A 24093-nucleotide genomic window follows, 5' to 3' on the forward strand; every position below is an offset into this window, starting at 1 on the left:
AAGACAGAGACAAATACAAGTTATTTTAATAGAGAAGTATGTATTTCTTAAACCACAAACAAAAAGAAACCCCAAGTCTGAGGTATTCACTTTCTTTATAATTATTAATATTCTACATATTATACACTTGAATCTACAATTGGAATATATCCTTTAACCCAAAATTTAGCAACAAATTCTATATGCTTTAATATATTTGGATATATTGGTTGACTGGCAAACTTGGCAATACTACAGCACTAATTTAGGAATCTAAGGTGCAATATAGGGATAAGCATTTTTTTCCCAGAGACAAGAGATGCAGATAAAGTACACAGTTCTTAAGCACAATATTCCATCTTTATCTCTCTGCATTACCATCCACTGAAATTTCTAAAGTCTAACCAGAGCAGTGGTACTAATGCACCTGCAGAAGTGAGGATGTTGTAAGATATTATTCATTACTAGCCAATGCACCCAGTTCTGTAGGGAACTTTTCTTCATTTGCTACACTGAACCCTTCCAGCAAGTATACACAGATCTTAAGCATTGGGCACACCATTATATTCATCCCATCGGAGTGAAGCCACAAATTCTGACACATCTAAGTCCAGCCTCTTACATGGCACATTGCTATGGCCACCTGAGGAAGGGTCTGTTCACGCCATTCCCCTGAGGGAGGGCTAACCCCCCACCGGGGGTGCAAGCATATATAGTGCTTTGGCCCACTAATCTTCCTTGGTCCCAAACTATGTGCACTGTAAAACTGTATGATGATGATAGAAGTTTCTTCCAGCGGCTGAGGATGTTACTAGAATCTACAACTGCATCAACAGTTTTAAATCAGTTTACACTGATTAATACATTTCACAAACAAAGTAACTCTTAAGTCCACACAGTGTGGTCCCCTTAGAATGTATATTAAGGTTCAAGTGTCTAGATTGAATGATCTTGGTGCTATAGCACAGATTAACAGCTATACATTCTCTGCCATTTTTTTTTACACAATGGCCCAGTTCAAACATAATGCTAAACCTAAGGCTCATTTCTTCTTTCAGTTTAGAACTAAGCCACTATTCCCTATGACATGTGAACCAGGGGATGTGTGATTTATTTTATTATAAGAATAGAAAAAATATATGTGAATCCAAAACAGGTGTGGTTGTTCTGGTTGTTGACTAACAGTAGTTAGAAAATCAGTTTAGATATCACATGGAAGTGTGGCTGATTCTAAATCAACAACAGTTGCTTTTGATCTCTTTACACATGAGGCAGACACTGAGGCTGGTTTGTTCCTACTAGTTCCATATAAAGTTAACATGGCAAAGGAGAAGGGTCCCTGTGCCAAAGAATGTACAGCTTAAAACAGACAATGGGGAAAAACAAAAGAAGGGAGGGGAAGGGAGGGGAGGGGAGGGAGTGACAAAAGTGGGCAGATGCAGTTACATATGCTTTAAGCTTGGTTACAGCTGGTAATGTTCAAGGAGATACACACAATATCAAGGAAAATTGGTATTAGGGAAACATTTCAGGCGAGGGAGAGAGGTGGTATGGCACTATCTACATGTTCAGGAGATACAGGGCAGCAAGCCAGAATGGACAGAGCATTTAGGAGAGAAAGAGAGTGTTGGTTAATTGAAAGTGGCTTGAGAATTTGAAAAAGTTAAGAGTATTTGTTGGAAACTCAACAAATCTTCTGTTATTCACCCCAACTTTCCCACAAATCATCATACTGTACATGTGAGTATGAGACTAGTGAAGCCTCTCCTACCTCTTTGGTGATCATTATCATGATGTTTCTTTTCATCTTTGATCGGGAGGTGGGACTGTCCCCCAAGGGCACTCGACAAGGCTAAAAGGCCAGCGCTGCTGCCAATGGGTGGGATGGCTGGTGGCTGCAATCCAGAAGGGTGTGGTGTGAGAGGCACAGGGAGACCGTGTCCATGTGACAAATGCTGGGCCTGGAGTTGTTGCTGCTGTGAAAAATTAAACATAGATATTGAATTTGTTCCCAGAATGAGCACCGCAAGTGTTGTTAGCCATGTGCTGTCTTGTGCTTTCAAGGGCTCTCAACCCACCAGTGTCCCTGTTTGGCTACAAATTAATCCACCAGTTAAATACAGTGCCAGTACCTCAAGACAGGGTGAAGACATAGGACGAAGTTATTCATGGCTGAAATGCATAATCATGCATTGTTCAGAAAACAAGTAAAGACATATGGCCTGAATCAAGGACTCTATTTGGGAACAAAATGGTGGAGAGGAAAGGAGGAAGGCTGCCCATTATCACCTTTATTAATCCACGGTTCAACTGCACTATCCCCAAAAGGACAACAACAAAGCCACCCCAAACCCTGACATTCCAAAGTGCAATTCCTTCAACATTATTCTTCCAGGAGCAGTTATACACAGATACACACGTCTAATCAAAATACATGAGAAAACTATAAAAGTGGTAATAAAGTTTTGCTTCTTTCCTTTTTTTTTTTCGTAACAGGAAAGCTGAAAATTGAGAAAATTAGCGTTAAACAATTCTCCCAGAGCTGCCACACAGCATGCAGTGAGAGTTAATTTGAAAGAGGAAACCTGAATTAACAATCCAGAAAAGGAAACTGGTTGCAGCCACCGTTTTAAGTCCTTTAAGTGTCCTCAGCGGTACTTGAGCAAATTACTAAAGAAAATCTAATGTAGCAAGGCTTGGGTCCTCCTGTAGGCTTGCTCAATAATGCTGAAATAATTGGGCACTCTGTGCACGTTTAGTGATGCTCGAATGAAAAGCTAGAGGCCTGCCCTTGTACTCTTCTCTAGCTGCTGACTCTGTGTTGTGACAGGTTTATTTGAGTGGGACTGTGATGCATGCACCAGTAACTGCGCTGACAAGAGTTTAAAGTCATTTTTACCAGTACACTGGCAACACATTGAGAAAGCCCTTGAGAGGTTCGAATTGGAGTGCTTGACCTCAGCTAAGGCTGCATCAAGCTTCTACCATGCTAACCATTGTGGGGTAGATGGTATGTTGATGCTGTTGAATGAGAAGAGTGGGGAGCAAGAGAAGGTGGTAGAGGGAGGCATGTCATACTCAATCTATCCCAACAGGGGACTGCTTCACTTCACACCTGGCACTGACAATAGCCCACTCCCCCTGCACTGTTGAACAAGCAATTCACAGAATGGCTTTGAAATATGCTTTCACTTTCAAAAACCATGTTATTTAAGCAAATCGAGTCTCATTTGCTGTCTCCTCTCCTTTATGAATGGCCCTGTCCCTTTTGAAAAACAAACAACAGCATTACCAAGCATCAAAAACACCCCCTTCAAAACTCCAAGGCTTTCCCCTGCCTATTATCTAAATTGCAACTCTGTACTATTTGCAAATCTTACCTTGCAATCAAATTCATTATCTGAAAAAAGCTATATATAATTACCTCTCGCTTTCACCCTGGCTTGGAATCAGGCACACAAGTGATCAGATTTACAGTTTTACAATCCATATGGTTCTAGAGTTTTGGAAAGAAGATCAGGTTCTGTTTGAACTAAAATCAATGTTTAGTTCCAGAATATGGGGCAGGCCAAAATTTAAAAACTAACAAGTTGTCTCCTGCTGAAACAGAAAGTAAGCTTGAAATCACTTTCCAGACCATGATGTCAAATACTGGAATATTCCTTCGACATTTGTGATCCAAATTATACAACCCCTTCCTATTGCCAGCTAGACAAGGGAATTACCCCATGTTATCATGGTGATTCTCTCTAGCACAGCCAACAAAGATGCCATCCTCATGTACGGGCCTTGACCACAGCCAGAGCCTTTGCAAACAGACTCTTCGCAGGGAGTTATAAACAAATTTCAGAGGTCAACACCTTCCCTGTCTACAGCCACCTCTAGACCAAACCAAGATTTTATGCACCCACTGATTAGGCCCAGAGGATTTTCCCACTTCTCCCTTAAGTCTGCCACTGCACATCCACAACTGTTTTCTTGAGTGCGCCTGAGGGAAAATCAGCAGTGTCATGTTGTCTGGATGGGTTTTTGATTCTTTTCCCCAGCATGCATATTTTAAAGCAAGGCAGGACAACTGACTTTTAAAAATATGTAGCACGGACTTGAGATGATACAACCATTCCCATCCTACCTTTAGTGCATATTAGTACACAATTCATACATAATTTGTACTAGCTTGAAGATATGCCAAAATGCTATCAAATTATGCTAATAGTGCATCATAAATCAGGCAGCATTCAGTGTTCTTCTCTGCAGTCTTATGCCTATACCTTGTTACTTCGCAGACATACAAAAGTTATCTTTTGGATCAACTGTTGAGTACAACTGTACACTGCTATAATACCAGCAGCACAGAACACCAATGTATCAGTATTATACAGCATTTAATTACCTTTTAGAAGGGAGGTGAAATTCAGGCAGTCATTTCTGAATTAATTTGCGGGAGTCAAGTATATTGACCAAGGTTTTTGAACTGAAGGCCAACCCTCACTGTACATTTTCTACTTCAATATGCATAGCAAGTCTCTAGTTGAGCAAAAGTGTATGCACACATGGAATGTGCCACATTTCACTTTAAAATCCTTGGAAGCAGGAGCCCAGTTTATTTTAAAAGGGCAGGTCAAATTGTTCACACCTACCTCATTCACATCTGACACAGCAACACATGAAATTTGCATCCACCCATAAATGACTTTGTGTTTAATATAATCTGTATCTATCCCCAGGAAAAAAAATATAAGATTGAGAATTAGCCTCACTTCAGGTGTATTTTAAGAGAATCTGGAGGGCGGGGGAAAGAGGGGTGACAGAAGAAGTGTTTTAACTTTAATATTGATTTCACTGCCATTTCCTAAGAGTAAGATCTTTAATATTGATAGAAAGCTTAAAACCCTTCCCTACATATCTAAAAAAGATCAAATTAAAAGCACAATGTGCTTATAAACCATGGACAAATTAGCTTCTAATGTTCTCTTGTTAGAGTCAGCACATTCAAAAGCCTATTTTCCTGGAAAGGATTCAGGTTTCTACTGGATATCTTCCAGGCAGTGCCATGCCAGAGTAATCTAGTGCTTTTCCCCTTATAGACCCTGAAAGCTCATTGCCATTATCCAAACAGCCCTAACATCCTCCTCCAACCCAGAGACATTTCTAATGTTAACTGACAAATTAATCTTGCAAAAACCTCACTTTATAACTCAACCCACACGCATGCTGTATGTATGTCCTTTCCATGCTGGCCAGAAAATAGGGGCCACATCCAATTAAAACACCCTTTAATTAGTATTACAATTCAAATCATGCTGCATACAAAACAAGTAAAAGAACAGAGGTATGGGTTGGGAAGAAGAGAACCTAGCAAACCTAGAAAGTTATAAGAAAACATGAGGAAGGACAAATAAGATTCCAAAAGATTAGACACACTAACAATGATAAGCTGCTAAGATGAATTTCATACACCTCAAACACACACACACACACATTTCTCCAAGCCCATATTTAGTGGAGGCCAGAAGTATACAGAGCATCTTCCCTCTGACTTTTCCAATATTACTGAATGAAGAATGAACACTCATCTGCTATTCAGCTACTGACCCTTTAGATCAGGAATGGGGCAATGATGTTGCTTATCTATAACTCCCATCATCTATTAATACTGACAATCCCGTCTATGGTTGACGGAAATGACATTCCAACAACATCTGGTGATAACATTCACCCATGCTTCTGCCAGGTAGTACCTCTGGACTCTTCCTAAGCTTATGCAGGTGCTCCTTTTTGAGTTTAGTAGTATGATGGAAGATGTGTGGCTAAGAAAGAGAGCTGCCCTCCTTCCCTGCAGTTCTTCATACTCTCCACGTGATAGTTAGATAATTAGAATCACGATTCCCCAGTGTACAGGGTCAAAAAGGCTCCCTACTGCAGAAGCTTGCCCTCAATGTGTAGAGATCACAAGAACAGTGACGGATGGCAGCCGGAGCTTGCACTCGAGTTCTTGCTCCCTATTCCTTGCATGCTACTTACACTCACACACAGAGTACCTACGTGGGGCTCTATTCAGCCAATGACCTGGATCAGAAGAGTTTTGTTGTCCTTTTGCCACCTTTCTCTAGGATGAATCTGAGTCATCTCACCTTGCTGCCTTGCATTAATTACTTGTCCTGAAGGAAGCTTGACTGTCATGGCACCAGTGCTAAAATGTTGGGGCCAGAGGTGGCCCAGTCTCACCTTTATTTCCGGCCTCTTTGACTAGTGGGAAAAAGCATTACTAGCTAAAACTGGGTGGTGCTGAGGGGTGAAGTGTGTAGTTTTATTAAGGCGTCTCCTAAAATTTTAAAATTTCATAGAACATGTCCATGCCTAACAACTCCTGTTTGTGGTGACTATGATTTAGGTGAGCATATCCTTTATTACATGAGCAGGATATGTTCAAGATCTAGAATTCATAAATAGCCCCCCCTCCATTCCCCAGAAACTGGTATTAACCTCTTAACCCTGTGACTACAAGTTCTTGGAGCAATTGTGTTGGGGTCCAACTGCCATCACTCCCAGTCAACATGACCATCTGTAGTCTCTAGAGGATGCCAGATTAAAGAAGACTGCTTTATTCCATCAAATGCTGCATAGCAAAGGTAACTGCTGTGGTTCCCTACAAAGGTATGGTATCAGATTTTCAGAAGTATACACAGCCAGGAAATTCAGCAATATTTCATCTTACAGGAAAAAAAAACATTCTGGGAACATTCACATTGGGGCAAAAATCAAATGTTCATAATGCGGGTGGGGATGAACAAAACTTTTTCCACTCAGCCATTAAAACAGTTGGTGATCTCAGCATATCATGGGCTTCTTACAGTGCCCATCATAAGCCTTCCCCCACATTGACTGGACTTCATTTCTGCTAAGATTTTGCATTCCTTAAAGACAGTGTGCACTTTTGGGAGTTAGGACTGAAATCTATTGCTCAGATGAAGGCCTACCACAACAGGGTAGCCCAGCATATTAGGAAACATGTACATTCATTTTAAAGCCATTGGTTCTCAAAGTGTGCAAAGAGAACTTGAGTTTCTCAGTGAAATCTCTAACTTTACACAGTATAATTTTTGAGTGTTTGTATTATTGACTGGGGAAAGGCATGAATTTATCTGCTACAGTCTCTCAATTGCAGTAACACATGTAGCTGCATTCCTTCCACACGCTGTTTTGATTGGGGTGACAGGGCAAGATAGCAGCCATCCATTTAACATTACAGAGTATTGGTTTGCTTTACACCTCCCATGCAAAACTTAGAAAGAGGAAAAAGGAATAAATAAGGCTTTGCCAACATTTACTTTTGATGGGTTTGCCTTTTAAGTAAGGATCTGCAATGTTTTTGCCTATCGAAGCCCATCCATCATACTACCCATATTTACGTGGACGGGTGGGGGGGGGGGACAGCCAGGCTCACCAAGACAAAGTCCAAATATCTGTTCAAAGCAAAACATGGTCTTAAATTTTATTTTTATTATTTAGGTTCTCATGTATTACTCTATAATTAAGCTCTCAAGATGACTCATAATAAAAATGATTTATATACAAATAAGTAGAAAAATGGATCAACAGGAAAACATATGTAAGTAATAAAGCAACTATGACAAGAATGAAGCAAATCTGATCTTGAAAACTTGAGAAGCTAAAATGGTCCTTGTCTGGCAGTGAAAGGACACCAAAGTATTGTTCTTTTAGTTAATTTCTATGTCCTAGAACTACCTTGCCCAGGAACATGGCTGCAAATGAGCAGTCTTCTGAAAATGGTATTGATATAACCATATATGGAACTTATTTAGAAGGTATCTTCACCCCATAGTGCACCCAAAAATTAACAGGATTGAAGGAAAGGGGGTAAAACTCATAGCAAATACTACAGTCCAATCAGAACTTATTAGGCAGTATACTAAGGTACGGCATCAAGTGAAAGAGTCATAATTTAATTTAAAGTCTCTAAATACAATAATACAATATTGAGCTCCAGACACAATTTGAGGCAAGCCATCAAGCCTGTTTCTTGCACAAATAAATATTGTGATTAAATAAGCATCTCTCAGCATTTCCTACAATATGAAAACAAAGGCAATACGAAAAAGGCACACCATTAAGCCAACCCCATATTCTGCTTTCCCACCATAACCATCTGTGTACAGAATACAGCAGGTAGCTAATTTGTTTCACAGCCTTTAAGCTCCAAGCACAGCTTAATATAGGCAGAGCCTTTGATCAAACAATAAAACGCCAGAAAAATAAGTGATTGTTGCACAGAGGTCACAGTCTATTACTAATTTATACAACACCTTCCCTGGCTCTCAGAGGTTGGCAGCTCTGAACACGCACATATTGGGTAGGAATGGCTTTACTAAACAAACTGAAATTGTTACCATCCATAATTCACAGAGAAAATGAAAACTTCCCCTCCCTGCGCATTAAATCAAAATGTTCAGAAACGATGGGGACAGCCAAATCCTCTCTCCTAGTATAGGTTCAGAAGCAGACATCCTCAGCTGGCATAAATCAAGGTACGTCAACTAAAATCAGCGGGGCTGCACCAAATTATGCTAGCAAAAGCCTAGCCCTTATTTCTTAACCTTTGTTTCAGATCAAAGACCCAAAGAATAAACTCATTTGAAAGGCAAAAAGCAGCCCCTTCACACATAGAGAGAGAAATTCCTCCCTACGCTAAGCATCAGTGAAATGCATTAGCATTTAGCAGCATGAGCCACGGACCAGTGGCGCCATGGGGATAATAGCATACTCTGATGCTAAGTTTTTATTAGAACTTGTATGCACTTATCTATACCACATGGCTATCCTGAGATTTCTGCCTCCCTCCCAAACTCCAAATATGTCAGAAAATAGAAAAACAGACCAACATAGTGTTCTTTCCACGATCCCTCTAACATCATCCTATGAAAGCTTTGACCAATGGGTTACTTATTGGGAAAAACAGCTAAGACAAGACCTTTCGAAATGTGGAAATGAGCATTTCTAGTCACCAGGACGCTTACACAACTAATGTATTAAGGAGAAAAAAAATAAAGTCAGCTCATTACATGCAATACAAGAGGCCAATTTTTCTGAAGTCAGTCGTTTGCCTTCAACAAATTTTTAATTTTCCAAAACAAGTACTATAATCATATTAATCAAGCGAAATGTTTGAAAGTTACCCAGATTGCTAAAATGATATATTCTCTCTCTCTCTCTCTCTCTCTCTCTCTCTCTCTCTCTCTCTCTCTCTCACACACACACACACACACACACACACACACATATATATTTCATATTCATATATGAATGAGAAACAGTACAGGCAAAATCATTTAAATCATTTCCTTAGTAATACAAGTAATATTTAAATAGATTTAATAGTACTGCTCCAAACCAGTGAATTATGAGTTTAAAACCTATTAAAATGTAATGTTTTTTTTCCCTGAGCTGAGGGGAGAGAGATTTAAATCCACTGAATTTTAATATTTCAGCTTGAGCTGCAGGAGGTAGAGAAAGTCCAAATGAACTATTCCATCAGCACCATTCAAGCATGAACATTTTAATCAGTTTTACTTCCTTGGAGTTCTCTAACACAGTTTACGCTGTCATTCTGAAAGCACTTAACACAGAGAGTGTGAAAAACCACCAAGGCTTGTTATTGCCTTCACAATTGATAGCAAATAATTTTGCAGGCTTCCTATCATTAAAGTGTCACTGCTAAAAATTGAGGTTCAGCACTTCTTGTGCTAAATTGTATTTTTTGGAACATCACTGCATACCTGGTTCTTACATTTTTGCTACATTTCTCTCAGTGATAAACAGGCACACAAGTGCTAGCCTCCATTTGTATCTTGCAACATAAACAGTTGAATGTGATAGCAGTGTGCAGTCTGCAAACACATGCATGTATGCACACAATACACTGTGTGTGCATGCACAAATATATATTTTTAACTAGATACAGATATGAGCAAAAAAGGAGCAGGAGTGATAATAGCTGACCAACTAGATGGTGGTGGTAGAAGGACTGTTCATCCATCAAGATTTTCTGAAAATGCGAGTTACTACTCCCTTTTGTAAAAGTGTAATAAGGTCATGCTCAAGACACTTTGCTGCCCTAAGAGATGTTGTTTTTACTGATTTTTCCAGAGCTAAAGTGTTCTGCCTAGATATGCATTCATTATTCATTTTATCCTACAACAGTAGTTGCATACCCATTGCTAATGTTCTCTGGGTACTTAATAAGAAGAATTTGAAAACCATAAATTCACGGCTAACAAACAAATCAAAACAGTAGAGGCAAATTATTCATACAGCAGAATATTTAAACAGAATTTAAGGTAAGTTTAAAGTGTCTGGGAAAACAGGAAAGGTTTTCATCTGACGCCCAAAGGTTGTAAGAAAGGCACCAGGGAAACCTCTCCGGGGAAGGCGTTCTAGAAACAGGGTATTGCCACTTAAAAGGCCCTTTCTATTGTAGTTACTCAGCTAGTTCAGGTCAGCCAGATACAATAATTAAATCTTAGCATTAAAACATTCGTTATTAAAAAGTTTAAATTGTGCCTTGAACTGCTGATAATTTTACTGACATCTACATGTCTTTATATGAGCTTCATCAGAATTATAGCCTATTTTACACACATTTCAGCACTGGACTTGGTGACTGGATTGCAGAATTGCAGAGTCAATCCCACTGCCTTGACAGCAGAAGCCCAGCTTAACTCTCAGACCACCTTGCTTCCAGATTGCTAAAATGGTATGCAGGAAAGGTTAACCAACACCTGGCTAGATTTGCAGCCCTTCAAGGTATGGAGCTATTTCTGAAGATCCGTCTCTTTTCTCTATTACACCTTTTCCTCCTCTTCTTCCTTTCTCTACAAAATTTTGATTAACTCCATTTAGTTGTGTCACAAATGGGTAGCCTTACCAAAACAAGGTAGGAGTTCTCACATTTGGAGAAGGGTTTCTCTTTCACCCCTAGGTCCTACCTTGGTGAGGATTTTTCCCTGCTCTTCCCACACACAAATAATTCTGGGCTGCTCCCATTAGTACCCTATTACTAGAGCAAGGAATGGCCAGCCAGTTGATCATTAGGCACATCTGGCATGATGGAGTACCAGCCTCTCAAATCTCTGGCTCTTTACTTCCTACTTCAACCTTTCTTTCTTTCTTTCCTTCTTTCCTTCTTTCCTTCCTTCTTTCCTTTAAAACATTTTTATCCCGTCCTTTGTGACAAGCCTCAGGATGGCTTAAAAAAGGTTAAATAGTAATATAAAATGCATTTAAAACATTCAATAATAACAGTTCAAAACTAGAGGAAAGAAAGAAAATGTGACTATGTAAAATGTTATTTTTTTATTAAAATTAATTTAATTATTAAAATGATGGGTAAATAAAAAGGTCTTTACCTGGACCTAGAGTAAAGGTCTCTACTAGAAAGAGTAGAGAGTCGGTGCCAGGCGGACTTCTCTGGGGAATATATTCCATAGTCTGGGCGCCATTGCAGAAAAGGCCCTCCTCCGAGTAGATATCCTCTATACCTCCTTCAAAGAGGGTTCCCGGAGCAAGGCCTCCCCTGTTGATCTTAAGGGGCATGAGGGCATGTAGGGAAGGAGACGTTCCTTCAGGTATCCTGGTCCCAAGCCATTTAGGGCTTTATAGGTTAGTACTGGCACTTTGAATTGGGCTCAGACTTCAATTGGGAGCCAGTGAAGCTGATAGAGGACCGGCGTTACATGAAAATAACGGCCAGCCCCTGGCAGCAACCTGGCAGCTCTATTTTGTACCAGTTGAAGTATCCAGACCGTTTTCAAGGGCAGCCCGACGTAGAGCACCTAGTTATTGTAAGTCTTGCTCCCAGGTTGATCCTTTCATCACTTCTTCCTCCTTGCTGCTGCTAGAGTTGTCTTACCTTTTCTTTTCTTCTCTGGAGCCATGCAGATTCTCTAAGGTTGGCTATCTCTGCTTTCACTATCATGCTGACACGCATTTAAAAAATGGCCACTCCTTCCTACCACTCAGCCTCTAATCAGCTCTTGAGCACATGAACTGATTACATGTGACATCAACAGCAGGTACCTGTGCTCAGAACCTCAGAGACAGAGCTTGCACTGTGTTGGGAAGGGAGGCCTGCCAAGAGGGAATGATCCTTGCATATAACAGAATCTCTTTTCATGACAAAGCACAGTGAGTTTTCACTTGTGGAATCACCTCACCATTCCTCCCAACCCCAAACAAAAAATCAAATCCAGCAGTGCAGCTAGAGCAAGTCTGATATTCCTCAGTCCCGACATTGGGATTGCAGTTACCACGAATAGCAAGAACACATCATACAGTAAATAACAATAGTATCGAAAAGTCCTCCTTACACGTGTTTCCTTATGCTTTTAGCAAACAGTTCAGCCTACATCAAGTGCTTCATAATCCCATTGGTTTGAAAGTAGGTTAAAACCAGTGGAATCCAATTTTAGCTGAATTGTGTCCTTACTGTGTGACCCAATCTATCTGCTATCTTCTTCCATAAGGGGCTGAATCCATCAAGTCACCTGACGGAGCCTAATCTAACTATACAGACATAATGATTTCAGCTCTAATCATCCTGTGTTTATGTTTATTTCTTCTTCATCCTCTACCAATATGATTTTTATACATCTTACTTGATGAAGAGAACTGAAGACCTTAAAAGCTTGTAAGCTTTTTGTGAACAAGCTTATGAGATATAAAGATTTATTTCATTTCTATTCTGCCTAATCACTCAAGTTCACACACACATACTACAATACTAGACCATTACGCATCACATAAAACCATACATCATAATATAAAAACTAACAATAGCATTTGGACAACTGTAGTTTCTACGTAAGTATGCAAAATTATATTGGCTTGTGTTAATTTCTAGTAGGCTAAAAACTATTTTCCTAGCATAATTACTATATTTTTCAGAGAAATAGCAGGAATTCAAGAGATCCACTTTTACCTGTTCTTGCTGCAGAGAAAGCTTAACCTGTTGAATTTCTGAACAGCTACTGAAGAAGCAGAAGCCAATTTAGGTTACACTGCTAAATGTAGGTAATGCAAGCAAATTGTTTAAGATAGTAGTTCCATCCCACCCCATACATACAATGGCAAAGGCCACCCAAACTATTGCCCCCACCCCAACCAATTCTCTCCTTTTCATTCTGAAGTGGTCTCACTGACAATAACATAATGTGGGGGGGGGGGGGTCCAAACAAAAATTTTATGACTGAGTTTGATTTCCAAGAAGAGTAACTCATAAACAACATGGTATCACAAATAAAAATATGAAGCTCCAACCACATCAAAATGGGGTCTTCTCACAGCAAGTTTCTGTACTCGGGATGAAAATTCAGTTTTTATTTTTACCCAAAGAACCTGCTAATGTGTACAGCAAGTAAAACAAAGGAATGGTTTGGTTTTCTCAAGTGACCAAATAAAGCCAGAGAGACCACCTATATCCTACTTGCTTCACTGCTATTTTGAAAGATACAACTGCTCCAAGTTCACATTATCCCATTCCCACTATTGCAGAAGCTAACTACAATAATCTCTCTCATATGCACACACATGAGCACCCTTCATGGGTCATCCAATTAATCTGACCGCTGATAGATTCAGAACAGATGAAAGGTATTACTTCTTCACATGGTGCGTCATAGCTAAATTATGAAATTCACTGCCACAAGATGATGTGATGGCACCAATTCAGTTGGCTTTAAAAATGGATTAGACCAATTCATGGAGGAAAAGGCTACCAGTGGTTACGAGTCATTATATCTATAATTTCAGTAGTGGAGATGGTATGCCTATATATACCAATTGCTGGGGAATTTGAGTGGGAAGCTTTGTTGCACTCAATAAATAATTATTATTTTAACTTAATAATAATAATGTCTTACTTGAGAGTTTCCTGCAGCAGCTGGCTGGCCTCTGTGTGAACAGAATATTAGACTCTATGGGCATATGTGAAATCCTGCAAAACATTACTTATGGCTTTATGAGAGAGTTTTTAGTGCAATTATTGAATTACAGAGGAAAAAGTAGAATACCTGAATGTCACAAATGACATCTCCTAAATTTCCCCCATTTTTATTCCAATTATTAGCCTTCTTAAAAAGGAGGGAGATGCAAAGGCCTGCCTAGGCCATCCTGTAATTCAAGCAATGTAGCATAGGAAATTCTGCCTTTGATGAAGCTGTGCCTGGTGTTTAGGAATATATTTCAGACTCCTCCCATCCAGGAGTCACTATGCAATTTCTGGCCTCAAGTAATAAAGCAGAACAAGAAGTCTATTTTCTGAGGCCAAATTATTGCACCCAAAAATGGTAGGGTAGGCATTTGATAACGAAAAATCAAGTTCCAGAGAAGACAAGGAGACAGGCTTCATTGTGCAAAGTAATACCAGCTCCTGGCCCTTCTTTCAGTCATCACCACTACCACCATGTCCACTGAATTGGTTATATTATTTTAGCCTTCCCACTCTTAGTCCGTTCTGCCCTGCCCCACAGCAAGCAATCAGACACAGTGGCCTGATTATAAACCATTCTCCATCTCATATTGTGTGTGAGTGTACAAGTGTGTGAGGGAGAGAGATTAAAAAATCAGATCATATTTATCATATGGTTTTTCTAATATATAATTATAAAATATACATTATTATAGCAGTGCACATAATCTTTCCTAGGATATAATCCAGGAAAAAATGGTCATGGCTAGCTGTTCTCATTTATTTTGATCAGAATAAGTTGTGACTAATTTTACATTAATTGTACCCCTAATGTTTAAAACATTGCTATTTTATCTGCTCTCAGTGATTTGGATCCAGAGCACCTCTGAGGTTTACCTCAAATTACCTTTGAGGTATTTTTTTCTTCAGGATACTCTCTAACCTATTCTGGAAGTCTGAGGATAATTCCAGACCTGCTTGGAATGTGGCACAAGGGGAAACTGGTGAAAATCTTCCTTTGGCTGGAACATCCACTGATTGCAGTATTTCTTCCATTAGCAGAAGAGCAACTCAATTTATAACCGACTGAACATTAAAGTATAACATTATCTGAAAAAGGCAGAAAGGGGGAAGTGGGAAAGACTAGTAGCATTGTGCAACTGAACTGTATTGCACCAGACAAACTCATTAAACCCACAAAACATCTCAGTGAAGAATCTGAGGGGATACTAAATGAAGTAATAAGAGCAGCTTGGAATAAAAAGTCTGGAACTTGAACAATGACAAATTATTTTAGCCTGCTGTTAAAATTATAACAGATAGGTTCTCCCCCCCCCCACCACTCCCCTAAACACACACATGTCTTCCTCCCATCATTTTCCACAAAAAACAATTTTTTAAGAAGAATGGCTAATATTTAACTTGTGTCAATCTGTCAGTAATTTTGTATGGAACATGACCTGTGAAAGAAGTCATTATAAGTGTTTCATTCCATTAAACACAACTAGTTTACTGTCAAGAGAACAATCCGTCTCTCCATGTTTCAAGTTCACTTCGGTATTCCACATTTAAATGGCATGGATCAGTGGTTTGGTTCATTTACCAATGAAGGCAGAATATTGCAAAGTTAACAAGGTGTTTCATTAGGTTTCATGAAATCCTAGCATCAGGCTATGAAGGATCTACAGCGCACTATAAATATATTTTCATGAAATGGAACTACATATTATCATTCCTTTTGCTCAGTTCTGTTATCCCTGTGTCAGTTCTTTTATTCTACAAAGAGCTATACTTTCTTCTACTCACATTTCTGATTTATTTGTATCATTTTTACACTCTATCTTTCCATTTTGGAAATAAACTAAAGGCAGCACGCTCTGCATCAGCCCCATGGTTTTCATGTAACTGAAATACTACTGTTTTGTAGACATCATTTCAAGGGTGCTGAAAATGACTGGAGAGTGCTGTTTTATGCTCTGAAATGCATATTCAGTGAAATAGTCCCCTCCTGAGGAAAAGCCATCCTCCTACAAATTTAGCAAATTAAGGGTGCAGTTCTATTGGGGTGCCCATAAGCCCCTGAGGGACATCCAATGTAAAGTGGGAAAAGTAGTAGAGATGATCTTTGCCTTCTCATCCTTCCCCTCTGCATTTCACTAGACATGCCCATCTAGTTGGAACATCTTAAAAGGGAGAAGAGGAGGCTGGAGAATTGTCAGGATACCTCATACCTGGCCTCCCCAGGTTCCTGCACCCTCTCTTCCTCTCTTTGAGGTCGCCTTCCCAAACTTAAAGACCTCACTTGCCCTGTTGGCTACAAGGGGGTGGCAGAGAGGCATCAGTGCTTTGAAGTCAAAGTGCAGTTCCCGACCTTGGAACTGGAAATCCAAAGACTGCTGTGGCCCCCTCAGACACTGCAATGGAATTGCTCCCTACAGGTCTTTGTTGACATAGATTTAGTTTTACATTTCTTCATTTAAATATTCATACCACTGTATGATATTTAACTCAGTATGAGATACTGGAACCCAAGTATATCCAAGCATATTTCTAAGCAAGCTGAAAGCACAGATGTATTTGGGCACTTTACAGTTCACACTAAGAGAGACGTTAAAACGAAGCTTTTCACCTGAAAATTTCCCAAACAGTTAAGAAACAAATCAGAACTACACATTCTATACCACAAGATGTAGGTGCTCTGACTGAAAAAAAAAGTCAAGTTATTTTTTAAAAACAGTCGCTAGAAATTTAAAAAAGCCATGTACACACTTTCATGAGCTGTATTTTTTTAAAAAAAATTTCTGGCCTTTTGCAATTTATTTTATTCAAAGAATATTTAGATAGCGGTAGTTTTATTAGGTAATGAAAACTAATTGGGAAATTATTCATCTTCTAGTCTCCCCACTGGAGCGTAAAAGACATACAACAAATGTTATTCATGATTCTACACAACCCACTCCGTCTGATTCATCCCCTTCTTTCTAAGGGGCACTTCAGAGGAAATAAAGGTTACTCTTTCCCATTTATATTTTTTAATTGACTGCTGGTATTTTCTTGTGGTCAGAGGGATAGGAAAGGGAGCTCAATATAGCCTATTAAGAAAAACAAGTTACAATCAGACTTTCCTCTACAATGCTGTCAGTGATGATCAGAATGCCCATGTTTCCTTGTTAAAAGTCAGAAGCATAAATGAAGGAATATCTTCACTACAGACTGATTATTCAGCAACCCTTATCCACATCTTCACTCAGCAATTTGAATTTTAATGGAAGCAAATGGAATAATTAGCATTTCAAAGTGTATTTGATACACTGCATTTTTTGAAAGACACTTTCATATATATTTGATACACAAAAGGAAAAAAAGCATTTAGTAGTGGGCAGAAAAGGGGAAGGTGCAGTCTTCATTAGAATGACTTAAACAGCAAACAGATGTGAATCATGGGCTATTAGTGATTTTTCTCACCTTTATTTATATGGCTATTCTGAACAGCCAACAGTTTTCTCAGTCTTTAGAAATGGATTTTTAAAAGTTATTTTTTAAGAAAGGATCCTTTAAAAAACTTCCGCAGTTTGTTCTGTACATCTTCTAGTCACTAGGCACTAGAATCTAGAGCCTGACATGCCCATGGCAAGCTTGTTTTTGTTGAATATACATGGTAACACTGGGATGAAATTTCTTATACAACTGGAGATATAATCATATCCTAGTTGATGCACAACTGGAGAGAAAATCATATTCTAGTTAGAACAATCAAAGGCCAACTAATGCAATGACAGATGGGTACTATGAGTCTATTGTCTGATGCCTCATTCCTTAAAATTACTTTCTTGTGAATAGGACTTGTGATTTCCAAACATAGGTGATTAGGATGACCTCGAGCTGGTCTCCACAGAAATCTGCATGTATAAGCACATCTGTATGGCCAGATTTCCCCCGGAGGCTGTAGCACTCCCTTGTGCTACAGTGCATACTGGCCCAGGAGGACTCTCCACTCTAGGACAAGCTTTTTGGAGTATGAGGAGATGAGATACAAAAAGGGAATCCTTACATGCACAGACAAAGCCCTAAGTGCATTTCTCTGGGTCCTGGTTGCAAAGTGCAGAGGACATGATTTCACTGCAACATTATTCCAATGGTATTGGCCAAGTGGTCAAAAAGATGTGCTGCAATGGAAGAGAAAACTATCGAGCAGTATGATAACAGGAAGATAAGATGAAATATTTACTTTTATTATTCCACTGATAGATAGAACAGATGTAATCGAAAGTTGCTTTCACACAGTATAATGGCAAGGTAAGCCAACCCAACCCATTTGTATCATTCACATGGGGCTCCTCGACCACTGATGTCTTTGGCTCCAAGATTTACCTTCTAGTTTTTCTCCTAAGATGTTCTTGAAATGTGCACAAACCAGCAAGCACAAAATGAGCAAATAATGCTGCCCTGTGAAAATAATCAGAGGCAGGAGCCAGGGGTACTCCCTAGCCATTTTTGGGGAGCTCTGTCTGGTATCTATCTCAGGGCTTGTGCAGATATTACTTCTGGCTTCTTTCCTTACTCACAGAAGGCACTGCTATCATAAACAATAGGAAGAGTGTGCAGAAAATAATCAGATTTCAGGGCCAATATATACAAATTTATCTGCTATGATTGATGATTTGTTGCTTTTGGAATAGTGTTTGCCATTTTTAACGTTTTGCTGTATTTTGAAATAGAATTTTTATTGTTAACCACCCTGAGAGTTTTGGCATGACATGCTGCTGGTAATTTTGAGAAAGTAAAAATAATACATTAGATGCAGGGTTGGCAGGAACAATTTCTACAAATCCTGCACCTTATGCACCATCCCACTTAGTCTTCTGCTTTGGCAATTTCCAGATCATCGAAAGGGGCATTTTAGACTGTAGAAGTTGTGGATTTTTCAACTCACACCTTACATCATTCATGAAAGTGATTATTTCTGCTGAGTAAAGGAGGAGCTGACAACAACATTGACACAAAGTCTTAGTTATATGTCTGGCAAAGTACCCTCAGGGATGAGAGTCTCCTGTTTATTTAATAGCCATTTCAGAGTTGATTGTCATTTCTGAGAATGTGCCCTAGGAAAATGAAAGTGAGAAATGGCCATACGGTCAATGGCAGCATGAACTGGTTATTTGGAAGCTTTAACTACCCAGTCTACACTGCTGGGGAAGGCTCCATCAAATGGCCAACTTGACCAATTTGCAGCAACACAGATGTTCCGGATTGCTATGTCCATTGGTGTCCAATATGTTTTTAACCCGCTGAGAGAACTAAACTTAACAACAAAAAGCAACGTTTGGAAAAAAGAAAGTGAACTAATAAAAAAAGACTATTAAAGCTAAAATGGAAAGACCACATACCCCAATGATTGCGTTCAGTTCTGCCATGGTCACTTGCTTGGCACGTTCCACAGCCTGCACCACTTGTTGCTGGTGCTATAAATGAAGATTAGAAACAGAATAAAATTATTTGCTTTCTAGAGAATTAAGCATAGTATTTCCTATTTCTTTTTCTTCTGTAAAAATAAACTAAAAAAGAACCCTCTTCAGATTGCATGCAGGCTTGAAATAATGTGTGCCTTAAAGAGCAAGAATTCTGGGTTGATTTGTAAGATAAGCAAGAAGTGAAGGTTTATTTTATCCAAACCAAGCAATTAACTGGAATTCAACTTTTATCTCACTTCCCAGATAGAGCACTAGGCAACAATAGCATACCAATTGTTTAACTCAAGAGGACAGGGCTGCCTTGGACTGTAAACCTGTTTTCCAGGTTTAAGTCAACAGAATACTGTGAATGAAGTGGTGTATTGGAACAACAAGATGTGCATTTGGGCACTCACCCACCCCACTAGTTCCTTGTCAGAAAGTAAATGTTAGTGCCCATTCTCCATGATTTGTTGACATGATTTGCTTACTTTTGATGTAAATTTCCCCAAACTTGCTCCAGCCTTGATTTTTTTTTAAATGTCAATAAAGGGGTTAATCCAAAGTTGAAGCAATTAAATGCAAGGAAAGTAAAGAGAAATGGGAGAACATATGGCTTAAATACTCTGGCCTTTTGTCTGTATGTAAACAAGCCAAATACAAGTTTTCTAATTCAGGATTACTACAATCTGGTTACAGAAGACAGACATTGGCTTGTTTCAAAGATGCTCAGATATAGGAGGACATAGTCCTATATGAAGGCTCCATTCTTTCCTATAGAAGGCAGAATCTTCATTCACATTTCAATCAAAATGTGGAAGTACTTGACTCTTTTGCTCACCATAGCCATGAGTGTTAAAGGCTGTGATACTGAACATGTTTTACTGGAAGTCACACTGGTCATATATAAATGGAACCTTCTATTAAATGATTCAGATTTGGTCTTATGTGGGCTTACCTGTATCTACACATACACTGTAGCTTTAACTCCCCACCCCTGCCCTAAAAGTGCAAGAAAAGACACTTCACTGAGATCATTGAGAGATTTTTTGTTTGTTTGTTTTCTTCATTTCATAGGTTCCTCAATTTAAGTCATGAAGGCAAAAGCAATTACTTAATGAAAAGGGAGAAAATATTGTAAAGATGAAATAATAGTGCTCAATTTAGCAAATAATGCCCATTTGAAACTTGGTCCACTGGTTATTATTCACCCTAAGTAGTGAAATTGTATTATTTCACACTAATTAGAATTGTGCACAGAACAGAACTGAAAGCTTAGTGGATCAGATGTCACAAGAATCTCTCATTTAGGGGAAGTAATTTTCCAAGGTGTTGGTTGATGCTTCAAGGAAAAGAGAGATGCAGGCTATTCTAGCGCTATACCCAGAAGAATGTTTTACAATCAATTTCCAAATAGGTATTTGATAAAGCGATACAAGAAACAGGATTTTCCTTGACATAACTGTAATGTTGGAAGATACCAGTTTTGTATTATCAACCACCACAAAAAGTATAAACATGCTCAAGGGTGTTCCATGGTCTTCGCACAGAAGGAGCTGTTTGCATGATCAAATAAGCTAGCAGGGCTTATTTAAATCGTAGTGCATGCGGAGAATGCCTTGTTGGAGGCAGAAACAACCAATAGCCCTATTACTAGGCAGGAAGAGAAAAGGAAGGGGAATCCGCTACAAATATTAAGAACTTCAAATGGCATGTCACGCAAAGGCAACCAGAGGTCTGCAAAACTCAGTATCTCTGAAAGCCTTTGAAAATGTTAGGCCTGTTGATGGGGATCTGATTTCCTAACGATACCAAGATTCAGGTTTCTTCTTTCATGTGCATTGCTCATATGACCTGGCCATTGCCCCCTCTATCCTTATTCCGTTCTTTGTCAGCCTAGCCACACTCAATATTGCTTTGACTTCTTCATCTCTCAAGCTAAGGTGCAGGTGAATTTCTTCTTTATTTAATTTTCTGATCACTCCACAGCAGCCTGTTAACAAGAAAACCTGGGCTTGACCACTGAGTCCTATCTTGCCTTCTGTTATCCCTCATAACCCAGCTGAATCCTGTCTCCAGCAGCAGGTACTGATCACCCAGTGGCAGGTCTGGATGAGACAGGACACTTGGGGCTATGATAATTCTGCTCAGATGAACAATGGGTAGACTGGAAATCCAGACTTCTCTTCCTTCTATCTTTGTTTCGTCTACCACTTATTTCATAGTTTGCTCATGGTCCTTCTCCCCAACCTCCCAACCTAAATTCTCCTTTTTTTATTCCCACTGCTTTCTAACCTTGGCATTGTTCTTTTCCTCTCCGTCATTTCTCCTTCCTCCAATTTACCTCCTACCTCCTATTCTACCATGTTTAGAATGAGTAGGTACCAAATTGCCCAGCTCTCAAGCCTGGTTGAAGCCTTGAATTTAATTTGGCTCCAGAACTGCCAGACACCAGAGCAGAATCATAACATACTTCACCTCCCAGTTCCAGCCTAAAGCCAGAAGGAAGTGGTGGATCTGCACTGGTGCTTTGGGCTCAGTGCATCCATCTGCTGCAGGAGCCTCATCTCTGGGATGTGGTGAGGACACGGAGACTTGTAGATTTGCTTTCTCACACTATAGGTACTCCAAAATACGCCTTCCCTACCCCCATTTCAAATTTTTATATAATAGGGGACAGGGGTTTTTATTCACCACTCCAAGTTTAGAGTTGCACAGACTGCAGAGACATAGTATGAGGTCAGACACAAGGACCTGACCTTTGAGAAAAATGTTCCTGGTGAGCATGAATTTTGTCAAAATGTTTCTTTTATTGAGGATCATGTTCTATTTATTCTTTTCACACACACACACACACACACACACACACACACACACACGAAAATTAATGAAAACAAATAACTACAAGTACAAGAAGAAAGTTTCTCAACAAAGGTTAGTTAAACAAAAGAAGAACAAGCAAGGATTTTATGTAAATCCTTAGTTGAAACAGAGATGGTTTTAGCAATAGGCCTACCAGCTTCTTCACACAAATAGCCATTCACTCAAGCAATATACTCACATCAACAGTTAAGTAGACAAAATGGGAAGCAGTTATTTGCACAAATAAACTGGTGGATAAACCAATCATTACTGAGTATCTGCAACTAAAAGAATATAGCTATAACAGGCAAATAAGGAAATCTGGTAGAACAGTGAAAATCAATGGGATACTGTTATTCCTGGAAAGAAAATCTGTAGAAAAGACAGAGTAGGTCATATTGGAAGTAGCATTGCACTGTAAGTCAAAATATGGCACAGCTTCCAAATATTTCAGGAAGCAAGTTTATCCAAAGAACTGCATGGCCAGAATTTCTTGTTAAAAAAGAAATATAATACTAAGCACAAATATGCTACTTGACCAAAATCTAATGGTGATCTTGAAATTCAAGCAGGAATCAGGAATGCAGCAAAAAGCAAAAAATATAAGAATGAATGTCATCAACTAACCAGCCATTTTAAGTATAAGATGTAACTTCAGGCCTTGAGAAGTAACATTTCTAGATATATTTATTTTTACACTAACATGCAAAGAGGTGACTCTTGATTTAATTACAAGTGATGTCAAGCATCTTATGCAAAATAAACACCCTTTTCAAATCAAAAAAAGTTTAAGTGAGAAATTGCTGCCCCCCCCCAGAAAAAAACCCAGTATAGCAATTTCTAATTTCCCAGTAGCAAATTTTACAAACACTAGTGGGTTAATTAAAGGGAAGGTAATCCATAGTATATAGCTATATAAAAGCTTACAGATATTATGCCACATATGATAAAAGGCACAAACAAGACCAAAAACATGCCACTGCGCATTAAATCTGCATAGTCAAGGTGACTACAAAATGTGATACAGATGCCTTTAAGAAGAATGTCTTGCTCTAAAGAATATAATAAAAAGCACAAATTCTGGCAAATTTACTAGAAGTCAAGAAGTCTGAAGAGCAAGTGGCTAGAAAGATAATAGAGGTCAAAGGAATACCAAAGGAAGAAAAAATAGCAAATAGAATTCTTTACATCAATTCTGTCTAGTGAGAGAACCAACAGAAGTACCAATATCTGTTTTTTGTTTGTTTTAAGTCACAGCTGTTGCTAACGAAGGATGGAAGTCAAACAGTTCTTACTGGAAACAAATCATGAGAGTGGTGCCGCTTCACATCAGCTATGCACTGTGCTCAGTCACTAAAGATTAAACTGTACTATATGATAAAGCTGATACTTTTTTATTCAGAACTAGCATAACGGCCCCAGTCTGCATCAGGACCATCATATAACTCTTAACTCATTAACTCTTGATCTTCACCACCACCACCACCTGATTTCCAAAATATACTCCCTCCCCATACATGGAGGTTAATAAAAAGAGAAACCCTGCACTGACACAAAATGCTTTGGACTCCTGGTTGTATGTTCTATCAGAACAGCATGTGAACCTAAATGATTGACTAGGTTCACACAACACAATAAGCCGCAGTTGCTTGTCATATTGTCTGAATACAGCCATAGTGGTTAACAAACCATGCTGCTGGGTTCAGGCAAACAACAAGCAAAATAGCTTATAAACACCGTTGTTTATTGGGTAGGTTCGTTGATACTTTACGCCAAACAGGTGATAAGGCCACCTTGGGCTTAAAGTTGCCTGGGCAC

General features: G+C 39.1%; 1 protein-coding gene across 12 annotated transcripts in view; it reads right to left on the reverse strand.

Moving 5' to 3' along the window:
* LOC123031600 (transducin-like enhancer protein 4) overlaps positions 1–24093 on the reverse strand; it is a 158121-nt gene that overhangs the window by 71987 nt on the left and 62041 nt on the right. For 6 of the 12 annotated variants that reach the window (XM_044446775.1, XM_044446770.1, XM_044446773.1 and 3 more), the window contains 2 exons: positions 19351–19425; positions 1751–1955 (listed from right to left, as the gene is read on the reverse strand). In XM_044446775.1, the coding sequence (XP_044302710.1) occupies positions 1751–1955; positions 19351–19425 (280 nt within the window). The remainder of the gene's footprint in view (positions 1–1750; positions 1956–19350; positions 19426–24093) is intronic. The other 6 variants (XM_044446776.1, XM_044446774.1, XM_044446781.1 and 3 more) reach the window with 3 other exon arrangements.

This window comes from Varanus komodoensis, unplaced genomic scaffold, assembly GCF_004798865.1.
Source record: "Varanus komodoensis strain SLA01 unplaced genomic scaffold, ASM479886v1 scaffold5, whole genome shotgun sequence".
Taxonomy (NCBI): Eukaryota; Metazoa; Chordata; class Lepidosauria; order Squamata; family Varanidae; genus Varanus; species Varanus komodoensis.